We start from the raw sequence: 23867 nt of genomic DNA on the forward strand, positions 1-23867 counted from the left end.
GTGAGCACCTAGTTGCTATTCTTGAAGAGACTGAACGCAAGACTCGCAACAAGTCAATCAAATTTCTCAAAGTCAAGTGGTCACACCATTCCGACCGTGAAGCTACCTGGGAACGCGAGGATCACCTCCGTTCTGAGTACCCGGCATTCTTTCAGTCCTAGATCTCGGGACGAGATCCTTTCGTAGTGGTGGAGTGTTGTAACACCCCGGATGTAACTTTCCCAATTTGTACTCCAACTCTTGCCGTTTTCGGCGTTAAGTTATATTTATTTCCTCGGGTTCGGGTCTTTGTCTCCGTGTGTTGTTGTCGTTGTCATGCATCTCATATCATGTCATCATGCGCATTGCATTTGCATACGTGTTCGTCTCATGCATTCGAGCATTTTCCCCGTTGTCCGTTTTGCATTCTGGCGCTTCGTTCTCCTCCGGTGGTCATTTCTAACTTTCTTTCGTGTGTGGGGTTTAAACATTTCCGGATTGAACCGAGACTTGCCAAGCGGCCTTGGTTTACTACCGGTAGACCGCCTGTCAAGTTTCGTATCATTTGGACTTCGTTTGATACTCCAACGGTTAACCGAGGGACCGAAAAGGCCTCGTGTGTGTTGCAGCCCAACACCCCTCCAATTTGGCCCAAAACCCACCTAACTCTGCTCCATCATCTAGAGCATTCGATCACGATCGCGTGGCCGAAAACCGCACCTCATTTGGACTCTCCTAGCTCCCTCTATGCCTATAAATAGACCCCCCCCCCCGAAATTTCGGATCTCCTTCTCCCCCGAAACCCTAGAAATCGCCCCCGCACCGGCCGGACATGTCCGAATCGGGCCGGACGCGTCCGCTCCGCCGCTCTCAGCCTCTCCCGCGCCGCCACGTGGCCACAGCCGCCGTCCCCGCCGCCGCGGCCCGCCAGGCCCAGGGAGGGCCCCCGCGGCCCGTAGCGCCGCCGCCGCCTCCTTCGCTCCCCGCCGCCAAGCCGCCCGACGCCACCTCGTCGGCCCCGCCGCCTTCGCCCGCCGGCGCCACCACCAGCCGACGCCGGCACGCCTCGCCGCCCGACCGGCCTCGCTCGCCGCGCCGCCTCACCGGCCGCCGCCCGCGCCCGGCGCCGCCTCCTCCCTCCTCCGCCGGATCCGGCCCCGGCCCGGCCTATCCTCTCCACTCCGGCGATGTCCGCGACGAATTTCAGCGAAGATCCGGCGATCTCCTCGGTTCTCGTGCAGATCTCAGATCCGGAGTGATTTGGGTTGACTTTTGTCTTTCTAACCCTAATTTTTATGCGATCTTTGACCTGTGATAACTTTGCACCCGTAGCTCCGATTCATGCATATAGCATATCAAAATGTTCATCTCGGAGAGTACATCATTTCATTCCATTGCATCATTTTCATTTGAGTTCATCTTGATGCCCGAAATGCTGTTAGAAGAGGGCTACTTGAGTTAATTGTCAGATCTGCTACTCCATTTAGGTTTTTGTCATTTTTGCCATGATTAATGTGTGCATGCTATGCCCTGATGCTCTACATGTGTTTTGTTAAGGGTTTTGTCATCTTTCCAGAGGTGCAACCCATGTATTTTTGTGATGTGTGTGGTGACTTGTGCAAGCTTGCAAAGTGGTACACTTGCTAATTATGTTTTCAGGGACTTAGAAATTCCACTAATTCCTGGATCTGTTTATCTCATGATGCCATATGTTCGTGTTGTTTCCTAGTGATCCATGCCTCTTTTGAGGATGATCAGTAAGTATGTTTTGTTATTATTGTAGTGCTCTATCCATCCATGTCTTTGTTTGCAATTATGGAGCACCCTAGCTTGAGTCAATCGAGCTCTACTTTTGCTACTTTGTGAATCTGGGCAGATTGTCAACTTGTTTGCAATTTTGCCGATGATGTTGTAGTTGATCCGTGCATGCTATGCTATTGTTCTTGCCATGTCTAGCTTTCATTTTGTGTGTTCTTAATGGATGTATGCTTGTCTTGCCATGACTTGCACCGTAGTGAGTGCGTCGAGCTCGTAAACATGCCTACTTGAGTTATATCTCAGCTTGCTCCAGTTTTCACTAAGTCTGAAAACTGATTATGTTTTTGCCATGTTCACATGCTTGCATTTGTATTTTCTGATCCCTTTTCGCTCAAGGTCACTAAGAGACTTTTGTTAAGCTCTTTGAGTAGCTCCATGCCATGCTTTACTTTGCCATGTTCAGATCCTGTAGCATGTAGTTTTGTTGCTCCGAAGGGGGCTACCTGATCTGAAATTCCAGACAAGTGTTGATTTCACTAAGTCTGAGATATGTTTGCCATATGCATTTTTGCCATGCTTGTTTGAACCTGTTAATGGATGAATTGGCCGTAGCTCAATGCTAGACTTTTGTTAAGCATCTTGAATGCATCCCTGCCATGTATTTTGTTGTCATGTTTGGTTGCTGTAGCATGTTTATCTCATTGCATTTAGATGCCTATTTGCTGTAAATCTCAAACCGGTGTCATATTTGAATCGCTTGCCATTTCCAAACCGTAACTCCGATTCCGGCGTTCTTTATATCGTTTTCAAGCGATTTCGTCTCATCTTTCCAGTGGCACACTTGGATTTCCAAGTTGAGGCCAGGTTCTTGCATTTCCTGTCATATCTTGCATTTTGCATCCCGCATAGCATATCATCTTTGCATTGTGTTGTTTGAGTTTGCACGTGGTTGATTGTGCCCTTGTTGCTTGTTTGTCTTGTTTGGGTAGAGCCGGGAGACGAGTTCGCTAACGAGGATCCCGTTGAGTTTGCTTTCGAGGATCCAGTCAACTCTGACAACTGTGCAGGCAAGATGATCATACCCTCGAAATCATTACTATCTTTGCTATGCTAGTTTGCTCGCTCTTTTGCTATGCCATTGCTACGATGCCTGCCACTTGTTTTCAAGCCTACCAAATTGCCATGTCAAACCTCTAACCCACCTTGTCCTAGCAAACCGTTGATTGGCTATGTTACCGCTTTGCTCAGCCCCTCTTATAGCGTTGCTAGTTGCAGGTGAAGATTGAAGGCCGTTCCTTGTTGGAACATTTATTTACTTGTTGGGATATCATTATTTTGCTATGTTATCTTAATGCATCTATATACTTGGTAAAGGGTGGAAGGCTCGTCCTCTCGCCTAGTGTTTTGTTCCACTCTTGCCACCCTAGTTTCCGTCATATCGGTGTTATGTTCCCGGATTTTGCGTTCCTTACGCAGTTGGGTTATAATGGGAACCCCTTGATAGTTCACCTTGATTAAAGCTTTTCCAGCAATGCCCAACCTTGGTTTTACCATTTTCCACCTAGCCTTTTCTTTCCCTTGGGTTCTGCAGACTCAAGGGTCATCTTATTTAAACCCCCCCCCCCCCGGGCCAGTGCTCCTCTGAGTGTTGGTCCAATCTAGAGCCCCTTGCAGCGCCACCTCGGGGAAACTCGAGGGCTGGTTTTAGTTGTACGGATTACTTATCCGATTGTGCCCTGAGAAAGAGATATGTGCAGCTCCTATCGGGATTTGTCGGCACATTCGGGCGGTGTTGCTGGTCTTGTTTTAACCTGTCGAAGTGTATTGAATTGCCGAGATACCGAGTCTGATCGGAACGTCTTGGGAGGAGGTCTATTCCTTCGTTGACCGTGAGAGCTTGTCATGGGCTAAGTTGGGACTCCCCTGCAGGGATTTGAACTTTCGAAAGCCGTGCCCGCGGTTATGGGCAGATGGGAATTTGTTAATGTCCGGTTGTAGATAACTTGAACCTTAACTTAATTAAAATGAATCAACTGAGTGTGTTACCGTGATGGCCTCTTCTCGGCGGAGTCCGGGAAGTGGACACGGTGTTGGAGTAATGTTTGCGCGGGTTGTTCTCTAGCTTCTCGCTCGCGCTTTGCCTCCTCTTCTCGCTCTCTTTTGCGAATAAGTTAGCCACCATACTTGCTAGTCGCTTGCTGCAGCTCCACTTATATTTACCTTGCCATACATATAAGCTTAAATAGTCTTGATCGCGACGGTGTGAGATTGTTGAGTCCCTGTGGCTCACAGATTACTATTACACCAGATGCAGGGCCTGATGATTCCGCTCCAGGAGACGCGTATGAGCTCAAGTGGGAGTTCGACGAAGACTCTCAACGTTACTATGTTTCCTTTCCCGATGATCAGTAGTGGTGCCCAATTGGGGGTGATTGGGACCGTGTCGCATGTTGGGTTCTCTTTTATTTTGGCGCCGTAGTCGGGCCATGAGTGTTTGGATGATGTAATGTTATTTATGTACTTGATTGATGTGGCGAGTGTAAGCCAACTATGTTATCTCCCCTTTATTATTCATATTACATGGGATGTTGTGAAGATTGCCTAACTTGCGACATATGCCTTCAATGTGATTATGCCTCTAAGTCGTGCCTCGACACGTGGGAGATATAGTCGCATCGAGGGTGTTACACTCTTGTGTTCCCAACACACCCAATACAATGGTAAATTGTATAGGTGCATTAGTTCGGCGAAGAGATGGTGATACAAGTGCAATATGGATGGTAGATAAAGGTATTTGTAATCTGAAATTATAAAAAACAGCAAGGTAACTAATGGTAAAAGTGAGCGTAAACGGTATTGCAATGATAGGAAACAAGGCCTAGGGTTCATACTTTCACTAGTGTAAGTTCCCTCAACAATAATAACATAATTGGATCACATAACTATACCTCAACATGCAACAAAGAGTCACTCCAAAGTCACTAATAGCGGAGAACAAACGAAGAGATTATGGTAGGGTACGAAACCACCTCAAAGTTATTCTTTCCAATCAATCCGTTGGGCTATTCCTATAAGTGTCACAAACAACCCTAGAGTTCGTACTAGAATAACACCTTAAGACACAAATCAACCATAACCCTAATGTCACCTCAAGTATCCGTGGGTATGATTATACGATATGCATCACACAATCTCAGATTCATCTATTCAACCAACACATAGAACCTCGAAGAGTGCCCCAAAGTTTCTACCAGAGAGTCAAGACGAAAACGTGTGCCAACCCCTATGCATAGATTCCAAGGTCACGGAACCCGCAAGTTGATCACCAAAACATACATCAAGTGAATCATAGAATACCCCATTGTCACCACAGGTACTCCACGCAAGACATACATCAAGTGTTCTCAAATCCTTAAAGACTCAACCCGATAAGATAACTTCAAAGGGAAAACTCAATCCCTTACAAGAGAGTAGAGGGGGATAAACATCATAAGATCCAACTATAATAGCAAAGCTCGCAATACATCAATATCGTATCACCTCGAGAACACGAGAGAGAGAGAGAGAGAGAGAGATCAAACACATAGCTACTGGTACATACCCTCAGCCCCGAGGGTGTACTACTCCCTCCTCGTCATGGAGAGCGCCGGGATGATGAAGATGGCCACCGGAGATGGATTCCCCCCTCCGATAGGGTACCGGAACGGGTCTAGATTGGTTTTCGGTGGCTACGGAGGCTTTTGGCGACGGAACTCCCGATCTATTCTGCTCTCCGAAGTTTTTAGGGTATATGGGTATATATGGGAGGAGGAAGAAGTACGTCGGTGGACCTTCGGGCTGTCCACGAGGCAGGGGGCGCACCCAGGGGGGTGGGCACGCCCCCACCCTCGTGGGCAGCCCGGGACTCTTCTGGTCCAACTCCGATACTTCGTGGGCTTCTTCTGGTCCAAAAATAAGTTCCGTGAAGTTTCAGGTCAATTGGACTCTGTTTAATTTTCCTTTTCTGCGATACTCTAAAACAAGGAAAAAACAAAAACTGGCACTGGGCTCTAGGTTAATAGGTTAGTCCCAAAAATCATATAAAATAGCATATAAATGCATATAAAACATCCAAGGTTGATAATATAATAGCATGGGACAATCAAAAATTATAGATACGTTGGAGACGTATCATGTACCAGACCTATTGTGTACCTCACCATAAGTTTGGCAAGAGGGTACAATAGTGATCCAGGAGTGGATCACTGGACAGCGGTCAAAAATATCCTTAGTGGAATAAGGAAATGTTTCTCGGTTATGGAGGTGACAAAGAGTTCGTCGTAAAGAGTTACGTCGATGCAAGCTTTGACACCGATTTGGATGACTCTAAGTTTCGATCTAGATACATATTGAAAGTGGGAGAAATTAGCTAGAGTAGCTCCGTGCAAAGCATTGTAGACATAGAAAATTTGCAAAATACATACGGCTCTGAATGTGGCAGACCCGTTGACTAAATTTCTCTCACAAGCAAAACATGATCACTCTTTGGGTGTTAATCACATAGCGATGTGAACTAGATTATTGACTCTAGTAAACCCTTTGGGTGTTAGTCACATGGAGATGTGAACTAATCACGTAAAGATGTGAACTATTGGTGTTAAATCACATGACGATGTGAACTAGATTATTGACTCTAGTGCAAGTGGGAGACTGAAGGAAATATTCCCTAGAGGCAATAATAAAGTTGTTATTTATATTTCCTTATATCATGATAAATGTTTATTATTCATGCTAGAATTGTATTAACCGGAAACTTAGTACATGTGTGAATACATAGACAAACAGAGTGTCCCTAGTATGCCTCTACTTGACTAGCTCGTTAATCAAAGATGGTTAAGTTTCCTAGCCATGGACATGTGTTGTCATTTGATGAACGAGATCACATTATTAGAGAATGATGTGATGGACAAGACCCATCTGTTAGCTTAGCATAATGATCGTTCAGTTTTATTGCTACTGCTTTCTTCATGACTTATACATGTTCCTCTGACCATGAGATTATGCAACTCCCGAATACCGGAGGAACACCTTGTGTGCTATCAAACATCACAACGTAACTGGGTGATTATAAATATGCTCTACAAGTGTCTCCGATGGTGTTTGTTGAGTTGGCATAGATCGAGATTAGGATTTGTCACTCCGTCTATCGGAGAGGTATCTCTGGGCCCTCTCGGTAATGTACATCACTATGAGCCTTGCAAGAATGTGACTAATGAGTTAGTTGCAGGATGATGCATTACGGAATGAGTAAAGAGACTTGCCAGTAACGAGATTGAACTAGGTATGATGATACCGACGATCGAATCTTGGACAAGTAACATACCGATGACAAAGGGAACAACGCATGTTGTTATGCGGTTTGATCGATAAAGATCTTCGTAGAATATGTAGGAGCCAATATGAGCATCCAGGTTCCGCTATTGGTTATTGACCGGAGATGTGTCTCGGTCATGTCTACATAGTTCTCGAACCTGTAGGGTCCACATGCTTAACGTTCAATGACGATTTGTATTATGAGTTATGTGATTTGATGTATCGAAGGTTGTTCGGAGTCCCGGATGAGATCACGGACATGACGAGGAGTCTCGAAATGGTCGAGACGTAAAGATCGATATATTGGAAGGCTATATTCGGACATCGGAAAGGTTCCGAGTGATTCGGGTATTTTTCAGAGTACCGGAGAGTTACACGAATTCGCCAGAGGAAGTAGTGGGCCTTAATGGGCCATACGGGAAAGAAGAGAAGGGCCTCAAAGGGTGGTCGCGCCCCCCCCATGGCAAGTCCGAATTGGACTAGGGAGGGTGCGGCGCCCCCTCTCTTTCCTTCTCCCTCTCCTACTCCTTCCCTCTCTCCCCTCTTGGAAAAGGAAGGGGACTCCAACTAGGATTGGGAATCCTAGTTGGACTCCCCCTATAGGCGCGCCCCTCCTAGACCGGCCTCCTCCTCCTCCCTCCTTTATATACGGGGGAGGGGGCACCCCACAAACACACAAGTTGATATTTTAGCCGTGTGCGGTGCCCCCTCCACAGTTTCACACCTCGATCATATTGTCATAGTGCTTAGGCGAAGCTCTGCGCCGGTAACTTCATCATCACCGTCACCACGCCGTCGTGCCGATGAAACTCTTCCTCGGCCTCAGTTGGATCAAGAGTACGAGGGACGTCACCGAGTTGAATGTGTGCAGATCGCGGAGGTGCCGTGCGTTCGGTACTAGATCGGTTGGATCGCGAAGACGTTCGACTACATCAACCGCGTTACTTAACGCTTCTGCTTTCGGTTTACGAGGGTACGTGGACACACTCTCCTGTCTCGTTGCCATGCTTCTCCTAGATAGATCTTGCGTGATCGTAGGAAAATTTTGAAATACTACGTTCCCCAACACTATTTATCTTTATGCGATTTTTATTTTTATTGAGTCTCTATCTTCTTTTATAAAGCACCAACTAGGAAACACTATTATTATAACTAATATTTGAGTGTATTTCATGAATGGATCAATGATTGAGCATTATGATCTAGGGATAGTTTTCTTTAGTGTTGATATTTTAAAAGACATGGTTGCTTGTTGATATGCTTGAGTATTGATGTCCTCATGTCAATTATAGACTATTGGTTTGAAGGGGAAGACTTGTATGAGATCTCACATTAGGTGAGATCGTGAGATCAATCCTAAAAATTCATATTTAGACCTTTCGAAAAAATCTGAAATTATTTGATAACATTCATGTGGGATATGTCTACAACTCCAAAAAAATTCAGCTCAAAACTCGAAGTATATTTGGAGATTCAAAAAAGACAAATTCAGATGTGAATAGTGGCAGCTTTGGTTGAATAGTATTTTGACACTATTCACATCCAGTTTTGTCTTTTTGTTTCTATTAATGTAGATTGAATTAGGAGCTGAAACTTTTTGAGATTGAACATCAACCATTGATGTGTGTCTACAATTTTTTTAAGAATGTTTGAACGTGTAGATTAAAAAGATTATCACATTGATCTCACCTAATGTGAGATCTCACACAAGTCTCCCCCTTGGTTTGAATCATCTAAAAGGCCAAATGTGCATGCTATAAAAGAAAAGAATATGTGATGCACATATTAGACAGAATTTCATTAAAAAAATCTCTTTTTATCATTTAGCTACTCGAGAACGAGCAGGAATTAAGTTTGGGGATGCTGATACGTCTCTGTTCGCACATTTTTGCGTTTGTGTCATGTGTTGCACCTAACTTTGTAACCATTCTAATTCCTTTTATCAATATCAAGCGGTCAGCTTGGTAAGCTACCTATAAAATTTTTCAATCCTTCTATGAATGAAAGATACGCAAGCTTTGCCTATTCGCGAAAATAAAACCCAATTACATAACTTAAAAAAAGAATAAAGAATAAGAGACGACGGCTCCCCACAATCCACGTTATCTGTAACTGGAGCCCAAACTACGCAGAATGTGTACCCAGGCCCATTTGCCCAGTACCTATAGCCCAATAAATACCCAAGTCACTACGGTGTGCACCGACCCAGAAGAGCCCTGCTATATAAAATCCCCCACCCCCACCTAGGGTTGCCCTTCTCCCTCCACAACCGCCGCCGCCGTCGCAAACCTCGCGCACTCGCCTCCAACCCTCCTTCTCCGCCGCCCCACCGCCGCCGTCGACATGGGTAACCCCCTCACCTCCATGCCCCTCTCAACCCCCTTTCAACGCCGTAGCTTACTCGGACCCTGACGCTCGCTCGCTCGCCGCTGTTTGCGCAGGCAAGGTGCACGGATCGCTGGCCCGTGCCGGGAAGGTCCGCGGGCAGACGCCCAAGGTCGCCAAGCAGGACAAGAAGAAGCAGCCCCGCGGCCGCGCCCACAAGAGGATCCAGTACAACCGCCGCTTCGTCACCGCCGTCGTCGGCTTCGGCAAGAAGCGCGGCCCCAACTCCTCCGAGAAGTAGGCGCGCGCCAAGAAAAGGCTCTTCCTTTGCGCTAGTTTTCCTCTCGTTTGTTGTTACGCAAGATTATGATGATGGAAGAGACACTACTGAAGTGTTAAAGTATGCATTGTTTTGCTTAGTTGAAGAATCTGAGATATTGTGGTATGAGTATGCATGTTTTGATTAGTTGAAGAATCTGAGATATTGTGGTAATGAGTTCATGGCTTAAATTTGCTTGTTCTTTGTCGTTGCCCATGATGTGCAACATATGCGGCTAGATTGTCCTTGCTCTTGTGTTTCTTGTTTTATGTCGTGCTGCTGCGTATATAACCTGTCATTACTGGATATTGCAATTGTGGTGTCCCTGTGATTTAGGGTTTGGCGTTTAGTTGATACACACCCTATTTTGCAGTAGCAATGGTCGTTTCCTGATCAATCATGCCTACTGAATGTGCTTTAATTGATAAACACCTAATTTTGCATTTGCAATGGTAGTACTTGATGGTTTGATTAAATGGTGCTTGCAATATTTGCTTGATCTGAAGTTAGAAGGCAGGAATGTGACAGTTATGTCAGGGCGTATTTTGCACTGTATAGTAGCTTAAAATAAGCTGTGCATAATTGCATATCACCCTTGATCTGTTAACATGTTTAGCTTAGTGCGTTGTTTTGGGGTGTGTCTAGGGCACATCTAGATGTGCCCTAGTTATTGCACATCTAAGTGAGTGAATCAAGTAGATGTGACAGTTATGTTAGAGAACTTTCTTTAGACCACTGGATACAAAATAGGTTGCTGTTGCTGGACTCTGGTCCTTCAACTTAGTGTTGAAAGCTCCAGTCCTGCATGCAGTCCTGGACCTTCAACTTAGTGTCGAAATGGGATGTTTACCTAGCGAAATGAAATGGTCCTTCAACTTAGTGTTGAAAGCTCCAATCCCTTCTAAGATAGTAAGATAGCTTAGGGCTGGCCTTTTGATCGTTTTGTTTACTTATTCAGAGCACCATATGGAATGCTAGCCCTGGACCTTGTTTTCTTGGTGTAGCTGCACACCTTACAAGATGTCTTTGATTTAGAAACTTGAAACTGACTGTCAGTTTAGCATGTTAAATAGGATCGAATTGTTGCACCATACATGGGCTTCGTATACCGACCCACATCTTTGAAGGCTCCTTAAACTCGTACCAAAGCCACCAGATTGTGAGTTTGCTTGCAATTTTTTCCGTACTGGTTAAACTTTTTCATGACTGTATTGGTCATATGTTGCCTGCACTGTCTGTTTGATCAAAGAATAGACGGCAGGAATTTATATATGTTTTGTCAGGTAAAAAGTTAACCTTGTAATCAGTTGTTTAACAAGACCACCTTGACAGAAAAAAAGAGAGTAGCATGTTACTGCACCTCTCTGAATCACTGAAAGCTGCAGTACTGGTGCCGTGTGATATCCTAGTTGCAAACTTGTTGACCATCTGATGCATGTTCTTGGGAACACTGGCTGGACTGCTTCTCATACGTATTCTTGGGGACTTTTCATCTGGTCATATTATCTTTCCATACGCATTCTTTATCTAGAGCTTATCGCGATCTTTGCTTGGGCGTCTTTGTGTTTGATCCTCGTTCGCTTTTGAGCCGCAGATCCTGCTGTTGCTAGAGGCGAGAATGTGCGCCGAGCTTCAGTTCGTGCTCTGAACAACGGCCGTTATAATCTGCTCTGGAAGACATGATTGGTTGTGAAGGGAATGATGTCGAAATGGGATGTTTACCTAGCGGGATCGTGAAACCAACCGTGTCAGTCATTTCGGTTGCGTCTCGCTAGGGCTTCTCCATGACAGGCAGAGGCACCCTCCCATGCAAGCGGCCAAGCGCGGTGGTTGGGCTGGGCGGGTTGGTCGCCGGCTGGTCGGTGAAGTCCGTGGTAGGGCTCGTTTACCGTGCCTGGTGCCTTCGTTCCGTACTCCCTCCGTCATGAGATTCGATCACGTAGCTTCCGTCGATGATTGCGGCACCGACAGCTGCGGCTACGTTCTCCGCCTGTGTTTGTTTACCCGACGTGCACGCGAGCGATCCGTCTTCCCGCGCTGCTGCTTCCGCGGTAGCGTAGCGTTTGAGCATCTACAACCGAACCCGTTTCAAACGCCCACGCAGGCCGCCCGGTCACGAGATTTGACCCAGGAGGGCTCTTCAAACCGTCGTCAAACGCTCGGGTTGACCGGCACCTCTAATATCCAGCTCAAATATAGGGCAGTTCGGACCTGCCCGTCACATCGACCTGGCCCACAACTGCCCCACAAATACCGCTGTCTGAAAAACAGTCAATCTGAACTTCACTTCACTCCCCTCTTCGTCCACTCCAAACGCATTCAATGGCCGACGACCGAAGCAGCACTGCCTCCGGTGGGGACTCCGGCTTCGACGAAGACTGGTCTAGCCTGCTGCGCGAAGCGGATCCCGACAATGTGGAGGAGGTCGCCCTCCGCATCGCATTGAGGCGTTCGGTTGTCGACCAAGGTGGATCCGGCAGCAGCGGATCCACTTTGTTAGTGCACGGCGCCCGTCGATGATGTCTCCGGCCCTTCCCGCCCGGCGCGCAACTCCGGCCACTCTGCTCCACTCTACCAAGTACGCCACCCACCACAAGCACCCTCTGCTCCGGAGGTGGTGCCCGGCCACCGCTGGGTCCTCGTGCCCGCGGCGGGGCCGGCGCGCTCTCGGACGCCGGAGTCGGAAGCACGAGCAGCCTGGCGTGAGTGGCAGCGGGTGAGGGAGAGGGCAGCGACGTCCGCGCACGAGCGCGCCCGTCAATCCCGAGGTAGAGCTCCTCGCTTTTGTCCTCCATCGCTCGCTCACGACAGCGAAGACAGATGCCTGACGCCTCCACCGCAAGAATGCCAAGGCGCTCCGACTCGCCATGGAGTTATCGGAACGCGAGGCAACAAAGGAGGCGCCATGCCAAGGAGCAGGACCGCCTGTTCCGCAGGTTGTCGGGCATGAGGTGCAGCTCCGGCTCGGATATAACGTACGGCTCCACCTTCAACTCCGACGACGCGCCTCCGCACGCCGACGCCTGCACGAAGGAGGGGCACAACCGCGCCGATAGGAAATGGTGATTTCCTCCGCCCTTCCTTGTTCTGTTTATATTTTATCTATCTTTGTAGTATGGATTTGCACTGTCCGCGGTTGAACTCCAATGAATCATGTTTCTTTTGTCCGGCTAATCCGATGAACTGCACTATGATCATGTGTTTTACGTAGCGTTGCATGAATTGCATGGTTTTGAGATTTACAATATAAAAGACGCGAGTGTGAAAGGCAAAATATGACGCGTGTCCGGTCAGTGTCCGCGAACGTTTGAGGGGTCGAATTTGTCCAATACAGTTGTAGACGCTTGGGTTGACTGGGGGACGGGAGCCACACGATGGAGATAGATGGAGTTGGTTGATCCCAACCGGCCAACCGGGAGTTCTTTTCGTCGGCGGAAGAAAACGAGAGCTAGAGTAGCAGCGAGGGTTGTAGAGCAGGTTTGAAGTAGCTAGCTAGGCACTAGAGAGTAGATCGAGCTCGACCGTCGTGCTATGACCAAACGCCGGCCGCGTCGACGCACAACTTTGCTTGACTTGGACGAAGCGACCATGTGTGTGGGCACGGCACTGAACAAAATTCTATGGCCTAAGGCCTATTTGGTTCGCGGTATATTCTCAAAAGAGGTAAATACATCACTACTGCGCTTGAATTTGTTATGAATGTGCACTTTGGTGCCTGAACTTGTAAAATACATTAAACTGGTTTCATAACTTAACATGAACGTGCATATATGGTTCAAATTTCATTTTTATACGTCACGTGGTATTTATATATTTTTGAATTGGTTGGATTGCTTATCACATGTGTCACGTGGTATTTATTAATCTATTAACAATTAAAACTGGTCTAGGGTTCAAACCACACGCACAGGTGTGCGTAGCTAGCCAGTCAACCTGTTCAAATTTAGTGTCAAGAAAGAATTCATATACTTTATAAACATAAAGTTGAACAACATAAATTAAAAATATTTATTCCAGCAATATAGTGCCATTGATTTGAACCTGCAACCAGGGGCTATATGGCGGCCACACATACCACTTCAATCGACAACACCAAATGGCAAAATGATAAATTTAGGTTTATATCATAACGAGCCCATGTGACTAAAACGAACCACAGCGTGGCTCAATTTTCAGCGGGTTTGTTCCTTTTCATTTTATTTTAAAAAAATACATAAATTATTATCGCGTTACAAACAATGTACATATATTTAAAACAAATTACGTTAAAAATTTCATATAATTTCATCAAATACCTATGCAATAGTTTAACAGAGATACACATACTAAAATTATGAATTAAGAATATATTTTATAATTTGAAAAATGTTCGCATTTAATAAAATATGAAAATAATTTTAGAAATGTTCATATATTTAAATAAATTCTCATATAAGTTTAAAATTTCCACATTTTTAATAAACTATTTATTTAGTATATCAGTGTGTTCATGCTTTAGCAAAAAACTATGTTGTGTTGAAAAGTTTATATAATATATAAGTTTGTGTGTTTTCTAAAAAAAATACAAGCCTAGTGTGCCATTAAACTGCGGATCCTGACATGAATAATACTATTTTTTTAAATACTCACATGGATAATACTGGAATCTCATTTTAATCTTTCATAAATATTTTCAATTTTATGAATATGTTTTAAAATAACACGTGAATTCTTTTTAAAATAACATGAAGATTTTTGCATTCTTTTGAAATTATGTTTGTTATACAGTCATAAAAAATACTTGTACTTTTGATACATGACAACTCATTAGTTGGATTGGCATCCGTGCCTGGTCTACAAGCTTTGGTCCCATGTTCGGTCACAGATCTGGTGCTGTTTTTGCTGGATTATTAAACTCTCTTTATTTATTTTGTTTGGCCAAATGTTTATAAAGCTTATGAATCATTGAATATCAGCAAATGGGAAATTGTCGAGTGGCTAGCCGCATGCACTCGACTGGTACGTTGCTGGTTCGATCGAGTACATGAGTTGTAATTTTTATCTTATAGTTATACACCCAATTTTTATTTTATAATTTGTCAGTTTTTCCCTGAGGGCTTTATTGAAAGAGAACAATTTCAGAGGTTTTTCGCAAAAAAAAACAGGCCACGCACCCTTGACACCGACAGCGGGCCCCATGGCATGCTGGCGAGCCTCCTCAGATTCGCGGACGTATACAAACACCATTTGAACCATGCATGCACGTCCATGCCAAGTTATGAAACCAGTTCAATGTATTTTGCAAGTTCAGACACTAAAGTGCATATTCATAGCAAGTTCTAGCACCACTGGTTTAGAGCTCCTCAATCCTACTACAATCCAGAGAGCTTGTATACAAAAAATCCCAAGGATGCATGGGGGTCTTCCAAAACTCCTGGAGAATTAGTCCAAAGAGACTGATGTCCATTTTATTTTGGAACACACGTCGTATACTTCGAACACGAATGCATACACACTAGCAAGTAATGTCTACACACCAGCAAGTAATATCTATTATCGACTGTACTCGCTAGTTTGAAGATTGAAGAAGCTAATCGCTGCAGAGCAGAGTAGAAAAACCTTGGCATTGACGACGGAACGTGTGTGGTTTGTTGGCAGTCGTTGATCACAAGCACTTTGTTTTTGCAAATACGATCAGACGAGGCATGTTCGCATGATTAAGCTAGCTGGGTCATCAAGTCATCATCTCATCGACACATTAAAGCATCTCGAGCTACGTCCCCAATAAGCCTTTTCCAAGTGTTTTTGCCGCGCCGGCGCTCAAAAGTCGGCCCAGTCGCGCCTTAGAAGCCCGTATTTCGTTGGTTTGGGTCGAAACTGACGCCGGCATACCCAGGCCGAACCCAGCGCGCTTGGGGCGCCGGGGCGAACGATTTTGACGCGAAAAAGTCACGGGCCAACCGCGTCAGCGAGACGACGCCTCGTCTTCCCCAGAGCGCCTCGGTTTCCCGCGGGGAATCAATGGTAAGGCTGCCCGACGTCAGCCTTGCCATTGATTCCTCACGGGCGGTGAGTCACGGGCGACGCGGCAATGCCTCCCCTCCCGTCATGCGTACACATGGCGCGGGCTATAAAACCTGCTCCTCCTCCTCGCTGATGGCCACACGAGCCCGAGCCTAAACCAGCCGCCGCCGAGTCTCTGCTCTCTCCCGTCCGCGTCACCGAGCTCTGCTATCTCCCCCGTCCTTCTCTTCTCTTCCCTCTCTAGCGATGGCCGAACGCTTCCCCGACGACGACGATGATGCGCCGCCACCACAGGTCCGCCTTGGAGACGCCGGGCAGGGGTCCAGCAGGGGCGGCCGCGCCATCAAGAAGGAGAAGACCGCCGCCGCCGACAAGGACGACGGTGACTTCGCCGCGCTCAGCGACTTGTTCGTCCCGTAGATGTCTTTTAAAAATAATAATTTATGTAACGCCGAATATGTTGAATATTAATGTCAGGTTTGTCGAATTTAGCCGAACTTTTCTGTCCAATTTGCCGAACTTAGCTGAACTTTACCGAATTCAGATTTTTTTTAAATAAAAAAAAACCGCGTCTGGGGCGACCCTGGGGCGAGCGGCTGGGAACCCACTCACCCCTGCGCCGATTTTAGTTCCAGCGCGTAAAATCGCCGCCTGTGAGGCCAACGGCTGGAGATGCTCTTAGTTACTACTGAATTTCGAAAACTATTGCAAGCCGGCAAGTGTGTGACCTCGTTATCTATATATACGGGAGAACCCTGAAGCAAGGACATATATTTGCAATCATAGAAGACAGTCGCAACAGCTGTAGCCGAATCAGCTCAATCCTCCATGGTTTCCACGCATTATCAGACTGAATCACGAATTTGGTTAAGCTATAAGACGCTGAGCCAAAGTAAGATTGTCTCTGAGGACATATGCTTCTGCTATCATCACATCCGCTACGAAGGGCAAACTACTGCGCGCCCGCAGCCACAAAATTTCCCCTTGCATCTCTTACAATCACTCGCGTGCTTACTCTTTCTTAACTAATTACTCTCTCCATCTTATAATGTAGGATGTTTTTTTGACACCACAGTCATGCATGGTGTTCTGAAAGGGAGAAAGAAAAACTCCCATGTTTCGTCTTCCTTCATTATAAATTCCCCAAAGCAAAGCTGCATCAACGTTGATCTTTAGCCATGCTTCTAAGTAACGGGCATGTTGGCTTGGTTTGCTGCCACCGCAAAGGGGCAACCGACCATCAGGGACGAAGCCCTAAGCTGAAGGAAGCGATCGAACGCCGAATCCAAGTGAGATGTCAGGAGTATTATAATGCATGTCAGTTCATCGGCCTGGATGCATGTAAAGTGGTTGGGAAATGGACAAAACTGACCCTTATCCGAAACTACAACACAAAATGGCCTCAATATGAATTTTTTTTCATGAAATAGCTCCTTTTGCATGACGCCCGTGGTTAGGGCGCCATGCTCGCTTCGGGCTACGGCGTCATGTTATTTAGCATGGTGCCCTAGGCCGGGGCGCCATGCTACATGTCACTATTATGGCGTCCTAGCCCGGGACGTCATGCTCTTTAACATGGCGCCCTAACCCCGGGCGTCATGCAAAAGAGGACCATTTTATGAAGTATTTTCAGATTGGAGTCATTTTGTGTTGAAATTCCAGATAAAGATCAGATCTGTTCATTTTCACGGGAGTAGATCCGACATTCTGACAGGTCAATTTGCTTCGGAACAACGTCAATTAGATCGGACAAACCCCCGGCCTCGGGACGAGAACGTAGTACTATAGTCGTCTGCTGCGACGAGAGCCAGAGCCAGAGCCATGCATGGCGTGCACCCCGTAAGTGCAGGCAGCGCGTATGCCGCCTGCTGATCCGGCGCCTCCGGTCCGCGCGCCGCCTTCGTTCGACCGAGGAGAGGCTTCTGCCAGCGGCACTCCTCCGACCGACTGACACCGTTCTGCCGCCGCATGCACCCACGCACGCGCGGGCCGCGCAGACCGGCCGGGCCTCGAACCACGGGGTGTACGTGGCTTTCGCAGGTCGCTACTCCATCCGTCAGTGCGGAAATCGTATAGGAAATGGCAGGCACAGATCGACACGATCGGCCGATATGCGCGTGCTGCTCCTGCACGCTTCTTCTTCTTCTTCTTCTTCTTCTTCTTCTTGGTAATATTTTCACATTCCACCTTCAATTCGAGCCCGCATTTGGCGTTCAGACTTGCAGAGCTCGGAGGAGTGTTCGTGTGTAGTCTATCACGTAACATATGCCCGTGTCATCTAACAAAAAAAGGAGATCCTCATGTCGATATGTTTGCTCAAGACGGGCGCGTGCACGCGTCTCGGTGTTCCATTTGACCAGTCGCTGGTACAGTGGCACTCCTCTCCTAGCTGGAGTAGCTAGCTTGCTGGTCAAAGAGAAACATATCACTGTCAGGTTCAGTGGGAGAGTGGATTGATTAAGCTCATCCTCCAAACCGATGCCTGCGATGGAAACGTCGGTGGCGGTTTTCCTTCCCCCTTTTGAGGCGCCTACAGTACGGAACGTCCCTAGCCCCGAGACGGGCGAGCAGGCAGGCAATACCGCAAAGTGTTTTTTTTCATGATAATACGTGTCTCATTCGTATCATAAAGATCAAAATATAAGTGACGTAAGGACCACCGTGACAAAATTGAAAAGATAATGGAAACATCTCTAAGCTTGACACTAATATCCGTTACCTGCCTCTGATACCACCACAACATCCACCAAAGAAAAGAATGACGGATCACCAATAGGATACTGCCAGCTCAAAAATTGTATCCATGTATTTCTCTCTTTTGTTCATCTGACTCCATCGTATTTGATCAGCTGGGGTCCCACCTACGTGCATGTCACTCTTTTCACTTACACTTGACGCACCTCTCACTTCAGACGTGCAGACTATGTTAGTTTATTTTCTCCAACAAATCAACCTCTCTCACTTTAAACTTATTTGAAATATTTTTTAAAAGTAGATTTCAATTTTAAAAAAACATTTTGATTTATTTCAAAAACTAATTTCAATTCTTTGAGAAAACAAATCTCACTCATTTTCAAAATACTAATTCTTCTCACTTTTTTATGAAACTGATTTTAATTATTCCAGCTTCATATATCCCAAGAGAGTGAAACTAATTATTTTTCAACTTACGTAGAACCGATCTGTTATCTTAAAAAGCATATTTTAATCCTTTCAGAAATATATTTCACAAAACGGTGAAACTTTGTATTTCAAAAGTGTAATGTATTTGAAATGAGTGAAATTAGTTTTAAAATCAATTTTTGAAACGAGTGAAATATAGGAGTATTTCAATTGAGTGAGTGTAATGTGTTTTGTGAAACTAGTGAAATGAGTTAAATCAATATATTTTGTAATGTTTGAAATCAGTTTTTTGAAACAAGTGAAATATACTATTTCAATTGAGTGAGTGTAATGTGTTTCCTAGAACGAGTGAAATAAGCCATTTTTAAAAAGTGAAATATGACCAATATTTTGTATGAAACTGCTTTTTTTTAGTGTTTGAAATTGATATTTTTGATGAGTGAAATACAAGTCAATATTTTTCATAAATTCACAGTGAAATGACTACTATGTTTTCTGAAATGAGTGAAATCTATTTTTGAAACAAGTGAAATTGGTTTTTTAACTGATAGTTTTTCTGAAATGAGTGAAATCAGTTTCTTGAGTAAATGAAATATTTTTTCGAATTGAGTGAAACCAATATTTGAAACGAGTGAAATTTGTTTTCCATACACATGACACATATTTCGGTGTGAAATACGTTAAATATAGTGAAATTTCTAAAATGAGTGAAATCTATCTTTTGTAAATGCGCGTAATGTGTTTTCCGAATCTAGTGAAATATGAAACTGACTGAAAGATTTTCTGAAACTAGTGAAACGTGAAACCGACTGAAAGATCTTCTAAAACTAGAGAAATGTGAAACTGACTAAAATGCGTTTTCTGAAATGAGTGAAATGATTAAATTCAAACTAGCCAAATGTGAAACTGACTGAAAGATTTTCTAAAACTAGTGAAATGTGAAACTGACTAAAATGCGTTTTCTGAAATGAGAGAAACGATTAAATTCAAACTAGCCAAATGTGAAACTGACTGAAAGATTTTCTAAAACTAGTGAAATGTGAAACTGACTGAAAGATTTTCTAAAACTAGTGAAATGTGAAACTGACTAAAATGCGTTTTCTAAAATGAGTGAGACGATTAAATTCAAACTAGCCAAAATGTATCCAAGATTGATCTTGTTTTAAAGGTCTTGTCGCCCTGAATTCAAAAATATAAAAAGTTTGAAAACTAGATATTTAGTTCAAAAGTTATCAACCTTTTAAAATGTCACATGGAAAACAAAGTGCATGTATTTAGTGTTTGTATGCAGCCGTGGTGCACCTATTTGCTCTCAACTTGACAAAAGGTGCTGCTGTGGCCTCTATCCATCGGAGTATATTTGTTTGTATAAGATTTGTATTGCTAAACGACAGAAATAAAAGTATGGTGGAGTCTTCAGCCAGATCAATCTCAAAGCAACGTTTAACGATGGATGCTCCACCGGTAGCTCCCGGCTCAGGTAAAAATTCTTTTTCGCAGGCAATATCAGTTTGATCTTTGCGCGAGGGCAGGCGCGGCGCGCGTGCCCGGCCGGACGGCGAGTGACCAGGCTCATCTAGGGCAAGACATAGCTAATCCTCCTTGTAAGTCCGCGGACAGTGACCGGGGATTCTCGCCCGTGCCCATAGCAGTGTACGTAGTACCTCATATATGATCCCTAAATTCATATGATTCATGCAACATGAAAAAAACAATGTAGATCATCAACGGAATTCCGCAACATATAACAAGCGCGCATAAATATCACAAATTAATCAGGACCAAAATACACGGTTAAACATCACTAGATATGCAAACGGAGACGGAGACGGAGTGATGGCTAACCAATATTTCCAAACATCACTAGAATGAAATGTAGCCATCACGTCCGCATAATTCCAAACAACCAATATTCAAGTCGGTATCAAGGTCTCTATGTGATCAAATGAGAAAACAAAAAATGAACAAGTAGCCCTCTATGTGAATGCCTCGCACTTAGAGGAAAATAAAAAAACTACAACTAACTATTAGTAAATTCTTAGGCGTTGTACAATGAAAGGTGCTTAGGAGAGATGCTCAGAGAAATAAACCGATTTTTCAGAAGGACCGGTGCCTATTTGCATAGGGTAGATGCTTAATTAAGCACACCTCATATAGAGATAAGCACTTGTGCTTAGAAAAAGCTTGGTTTATTTTACTAAGCACTCCCCCTAAACACCTTGCATTTTACAAGGCCTTAGCGTTCCAATTATTTCTGACAGGAAATCAAGGTCCACGCAAACTGCACGTGGCATGTACACTCAAGTCGGTTTCTTGTTTTATTTACTTACTGATAAATCAGTGACACGTACAGATTTATTTTCAGAAAAAGGCATGTACAGAGCTGGTGATGGATAGACATGAATCTTTGGCTGGAGAAGATGAGCCTGGTAATATATATACATGGAGATGGAGTGATGGCTACTGGTTATGGTCTGAAGGAAGTCCTCCCTTGGTCATGGAGATGGCCCGGCAAGGTACTGCAGCCACTCTTCAGGCAGCCCGTGCCTCCTCCGGATCGTCCTGAAGGCGGATTTCGTCAAGGGCACCGCGATGATGTCGAATTCCTTCGGCCCCTGCGGCGCAATTCAGCAAGGATCACTCTTCTTATAATATGGGACAGTTCGGTAATTAACTGCACTTCACAAATATTGCAGTATTATTCAAGATCCAAGAAGAGCAAGCAGTGTCACAGACCTTGGGGATCTTGCGTAGCTTCATGTTTGCTTGCAGCAGCGTCTTGTTACCCTTCCTGGAGTTGCATCTAGAGCACGCAGTTACCTAACAATTCAGAGATGGCAAAATAACTTCTCAATCAAGTCGTGGTTTTCGCCACCGACTCTTCTTCTTGGTTTCAGGGAGGGTAATAAGATAAGCTCATTTCAGCGACAGTTAATTCTGAACGGGGGTAATAGAAGTAGCGAGAATTCATACCAAGTTTTCCCATTCCCATTTGCCGCCACGCGAGGCCGGGATGACATGATCGATTGTGAGGTCATCTTCAGAAGAGCAATACCTGCAGTCAGTGCAGACAGCCCGACCAATTAACTCCTGATTATCCATACAGATCTAGTTATATGAAGGGAAGTTCTGGCTTTAGCAACAGTACACTGCTTCTACTTCCCTACAAGAAAAAACAGGGGAATGCTTACTGGCAACTGAATCCATCCCTGAAGAGTATGTTCTTCCGGCTAAGGCAGTGCTTGACCCTCCTCCTCTTCACAACTTGCAGCAGCTGTGGAACCTGACGAAGAAGACGATACATAGCAGTGAAAACAGTTCAATTCCATGAGGAATCAGGGGAAATTCCAATTCAATTTCCGGCGTCGGCAAACAGGGTCTAAGTGGCCGACAAATCGATGGATCACCACCCCACATACCCTGAGAACCGCAGGGATGTAGAAGGATCCCCTGGGAGAGGAGACCGTCTGATCGTAGTACTCCAGGACATCGGCCTGCATAGCTAAGACGATCACTGCATTAAATTTGATCAGCAGTTGAGCTGTTGACTTGGGAGGAGTGATGATGGCGATGAGGACGAACTGCTGGCTGCATTGCAGCAGAGAAGCTAACCTTCTCCATGAACTCCAGGCAGATCGCGCGCTTCCAGCAGACGACATTCACAGGCCTGCGCGTGGTCTCAGAACCGTTTCAAGATGTCAATCAAAGAGCAGAAGCTACGCTATAACCTCGGTTGCTCACGCTAATCACCATTTTCAGCTGAAATTTACTTGAGTAGTGAGCATGGTGATTAGTAAAGAGTGTGGCTTTACCTGTAGGAGAGATCAAGAACGAGCCCCCTGAACCCGGACAGATCGTCGTCGCCGAACTCCCCGTCGTCCTCCTCCTCCCCGTCGATGATCAGCACGGCCTCCGCATCCCCTGACTCCTCGGCGCGCTCGTCGTCTTCCTTGGTCGCTCCCCGTCCGCTGGATCGGTTGCTCCTCCCGCGCGCCCGGGCCGGCCACGCCGGCGCCACGAGCCTGCGGGAGCCGTCGCTCCAGCCCAGCCCGGCCAGCGCGCCGGGCAGCCCGCTCCTGGGCGACCGCCGGCCGAGCGGGCCCCGCAGGTCGCGGCGGAACGGGAGCGGGGACGCCACCTTGGCCGCCATCGATCAGTGCTCTGCTCACTGCGCGTGCGATCACGGCAAGTTTTGCGCGATTTTTCTTGAGCCCTCGTTGTCTTGTAGCTCGGGAGGTTGGGGGCGCTGCTTGGGAGCGCTGAGAGCCACTGGTTGGTTACCGTAGAAAGCATGGACGAAATATCTCTCTTCATTTTCATTTTTTTGGCCTATATTTTCTTGCCTGTTTCATTTCTGATGAAGGTGAAACGGGAGTTTTTCTTTGATCGGCAGCAGGAATATGAACAGGAAAAATGACTGAGAAGTCAACTTGTTGACCTTTTCCATTGACGGGACAATACGAAGTGAAACAAGCGTTACAGATACTTACCTAACGACTGTTGTTCATGGCGATTTTAGTTGTAAGGAGGCGACAATTTCTTCAGACTAGCATGGCAATTTCCTCTAAGAGAAGGTATTTTTTCCCTAAAACTGTCATGGGAGGTGACATTTCTTCAGACTGCCATGACAATTCCTTCCTAGAGAAGACATTTTTTCACAAAATTGTCATGGTTTGGTCTTGACCAAACGGCTGTGAGGGCGTTCGCAGGGGTTCCTTCCCTGCAAACGTTTGCCAATTAGCATTACCGATGTTCTTTTGGCCAACTAGAGCCGACCGATCGCCCTCACAACATTGGTTAGCTTTATCTGAGCCTCCCATAATCTGACCAATGGTAGAAGTGGAGGAGGAAATAGTTCATTTGTTGGGCACGTGGACTCCCTATTCGTAAATTCATTGATGTCAATTGATCTGAGTTCTATACATGAATATAGTTCTGTTTAATTCAATTTTAGTCCAATAGAAAGAAAAAAAAGTGCTCAAGATCCATGCCACATGCACATATCTGA

At 45.5% G+C, this 23867-nt stretch overlaps 2 protein-coding genes across 2 annotated transcripts; one reads left to right on the forward strand and one right to left on the reverse strand.

Annotated features, from left to right (window-relative positions):
- The first annotated feature begins 9297 nt into the window (after positions 1 to 9297).
- Positions 9298 to 9924, forward strand: LOC125524609 (small ribosomal subunit protein eS30z/eS30y/eS30x). Its single transcript, XM_048689651.2, has 2 exons — positions 9298 to 9436; positions 9531 to 9924. The coding sequence occupies exons 1-2, from the start codon at positions 9433 to 9435 to the stop codon at positions 9713 to 9715; spliced, it is 189 nt and encodes a 62-aa protein (XP_048545608.1). The 5' UTR covers positions 9298 to 9432; the 3' UTR covers positions 9716 to 9924.
- An 11230-nt stretch (positions 9925 to 21154) lies between these two features.
- On the reverse strand, positions 21155 to 23120 carry LOC125522484 (HNH endonuclease). Its single transcript, XM_048687542.2, has 7 exons — positions 22672 to 23120; positions 22472 to 22526; positions 22279 to 22353; positions 22051 to 22142; positions 21833 to 21914; positions 21596 to 21679; positions 21155 to 21474 (listed from the first exon to the last, which is right to left on the reverse strand). The coding sequence occupies exons 1-7, from the start codon at positions 23007 to 23009 to the stop codon at positions 21355 to 21357; spliced, it is 846 nt and encodes a 281-aa protein (XP_048543499.1). The 5' UTR covers positions 23010 to 23120; the 3' UTR covers positions 21155 to 21354.
- Between the last annotated feature and the right edge of the window lie 747 nt (positions 23121 to 23867).

This window comes from Triticum urartu, chromosome 7A (genome assembly GCF_056163025.1).
Source record: "Triticum urartu cultivar PI428250 chromosome 7A, HENAU_Tu73, whole genome shotgun sequence".
Taxonomy (NCBI): Eukaryota; Viridiplantae; Streptophyta; class Magnoliopsida; order Poales; family Poaceae; genus Triticum; species Triticum urartu.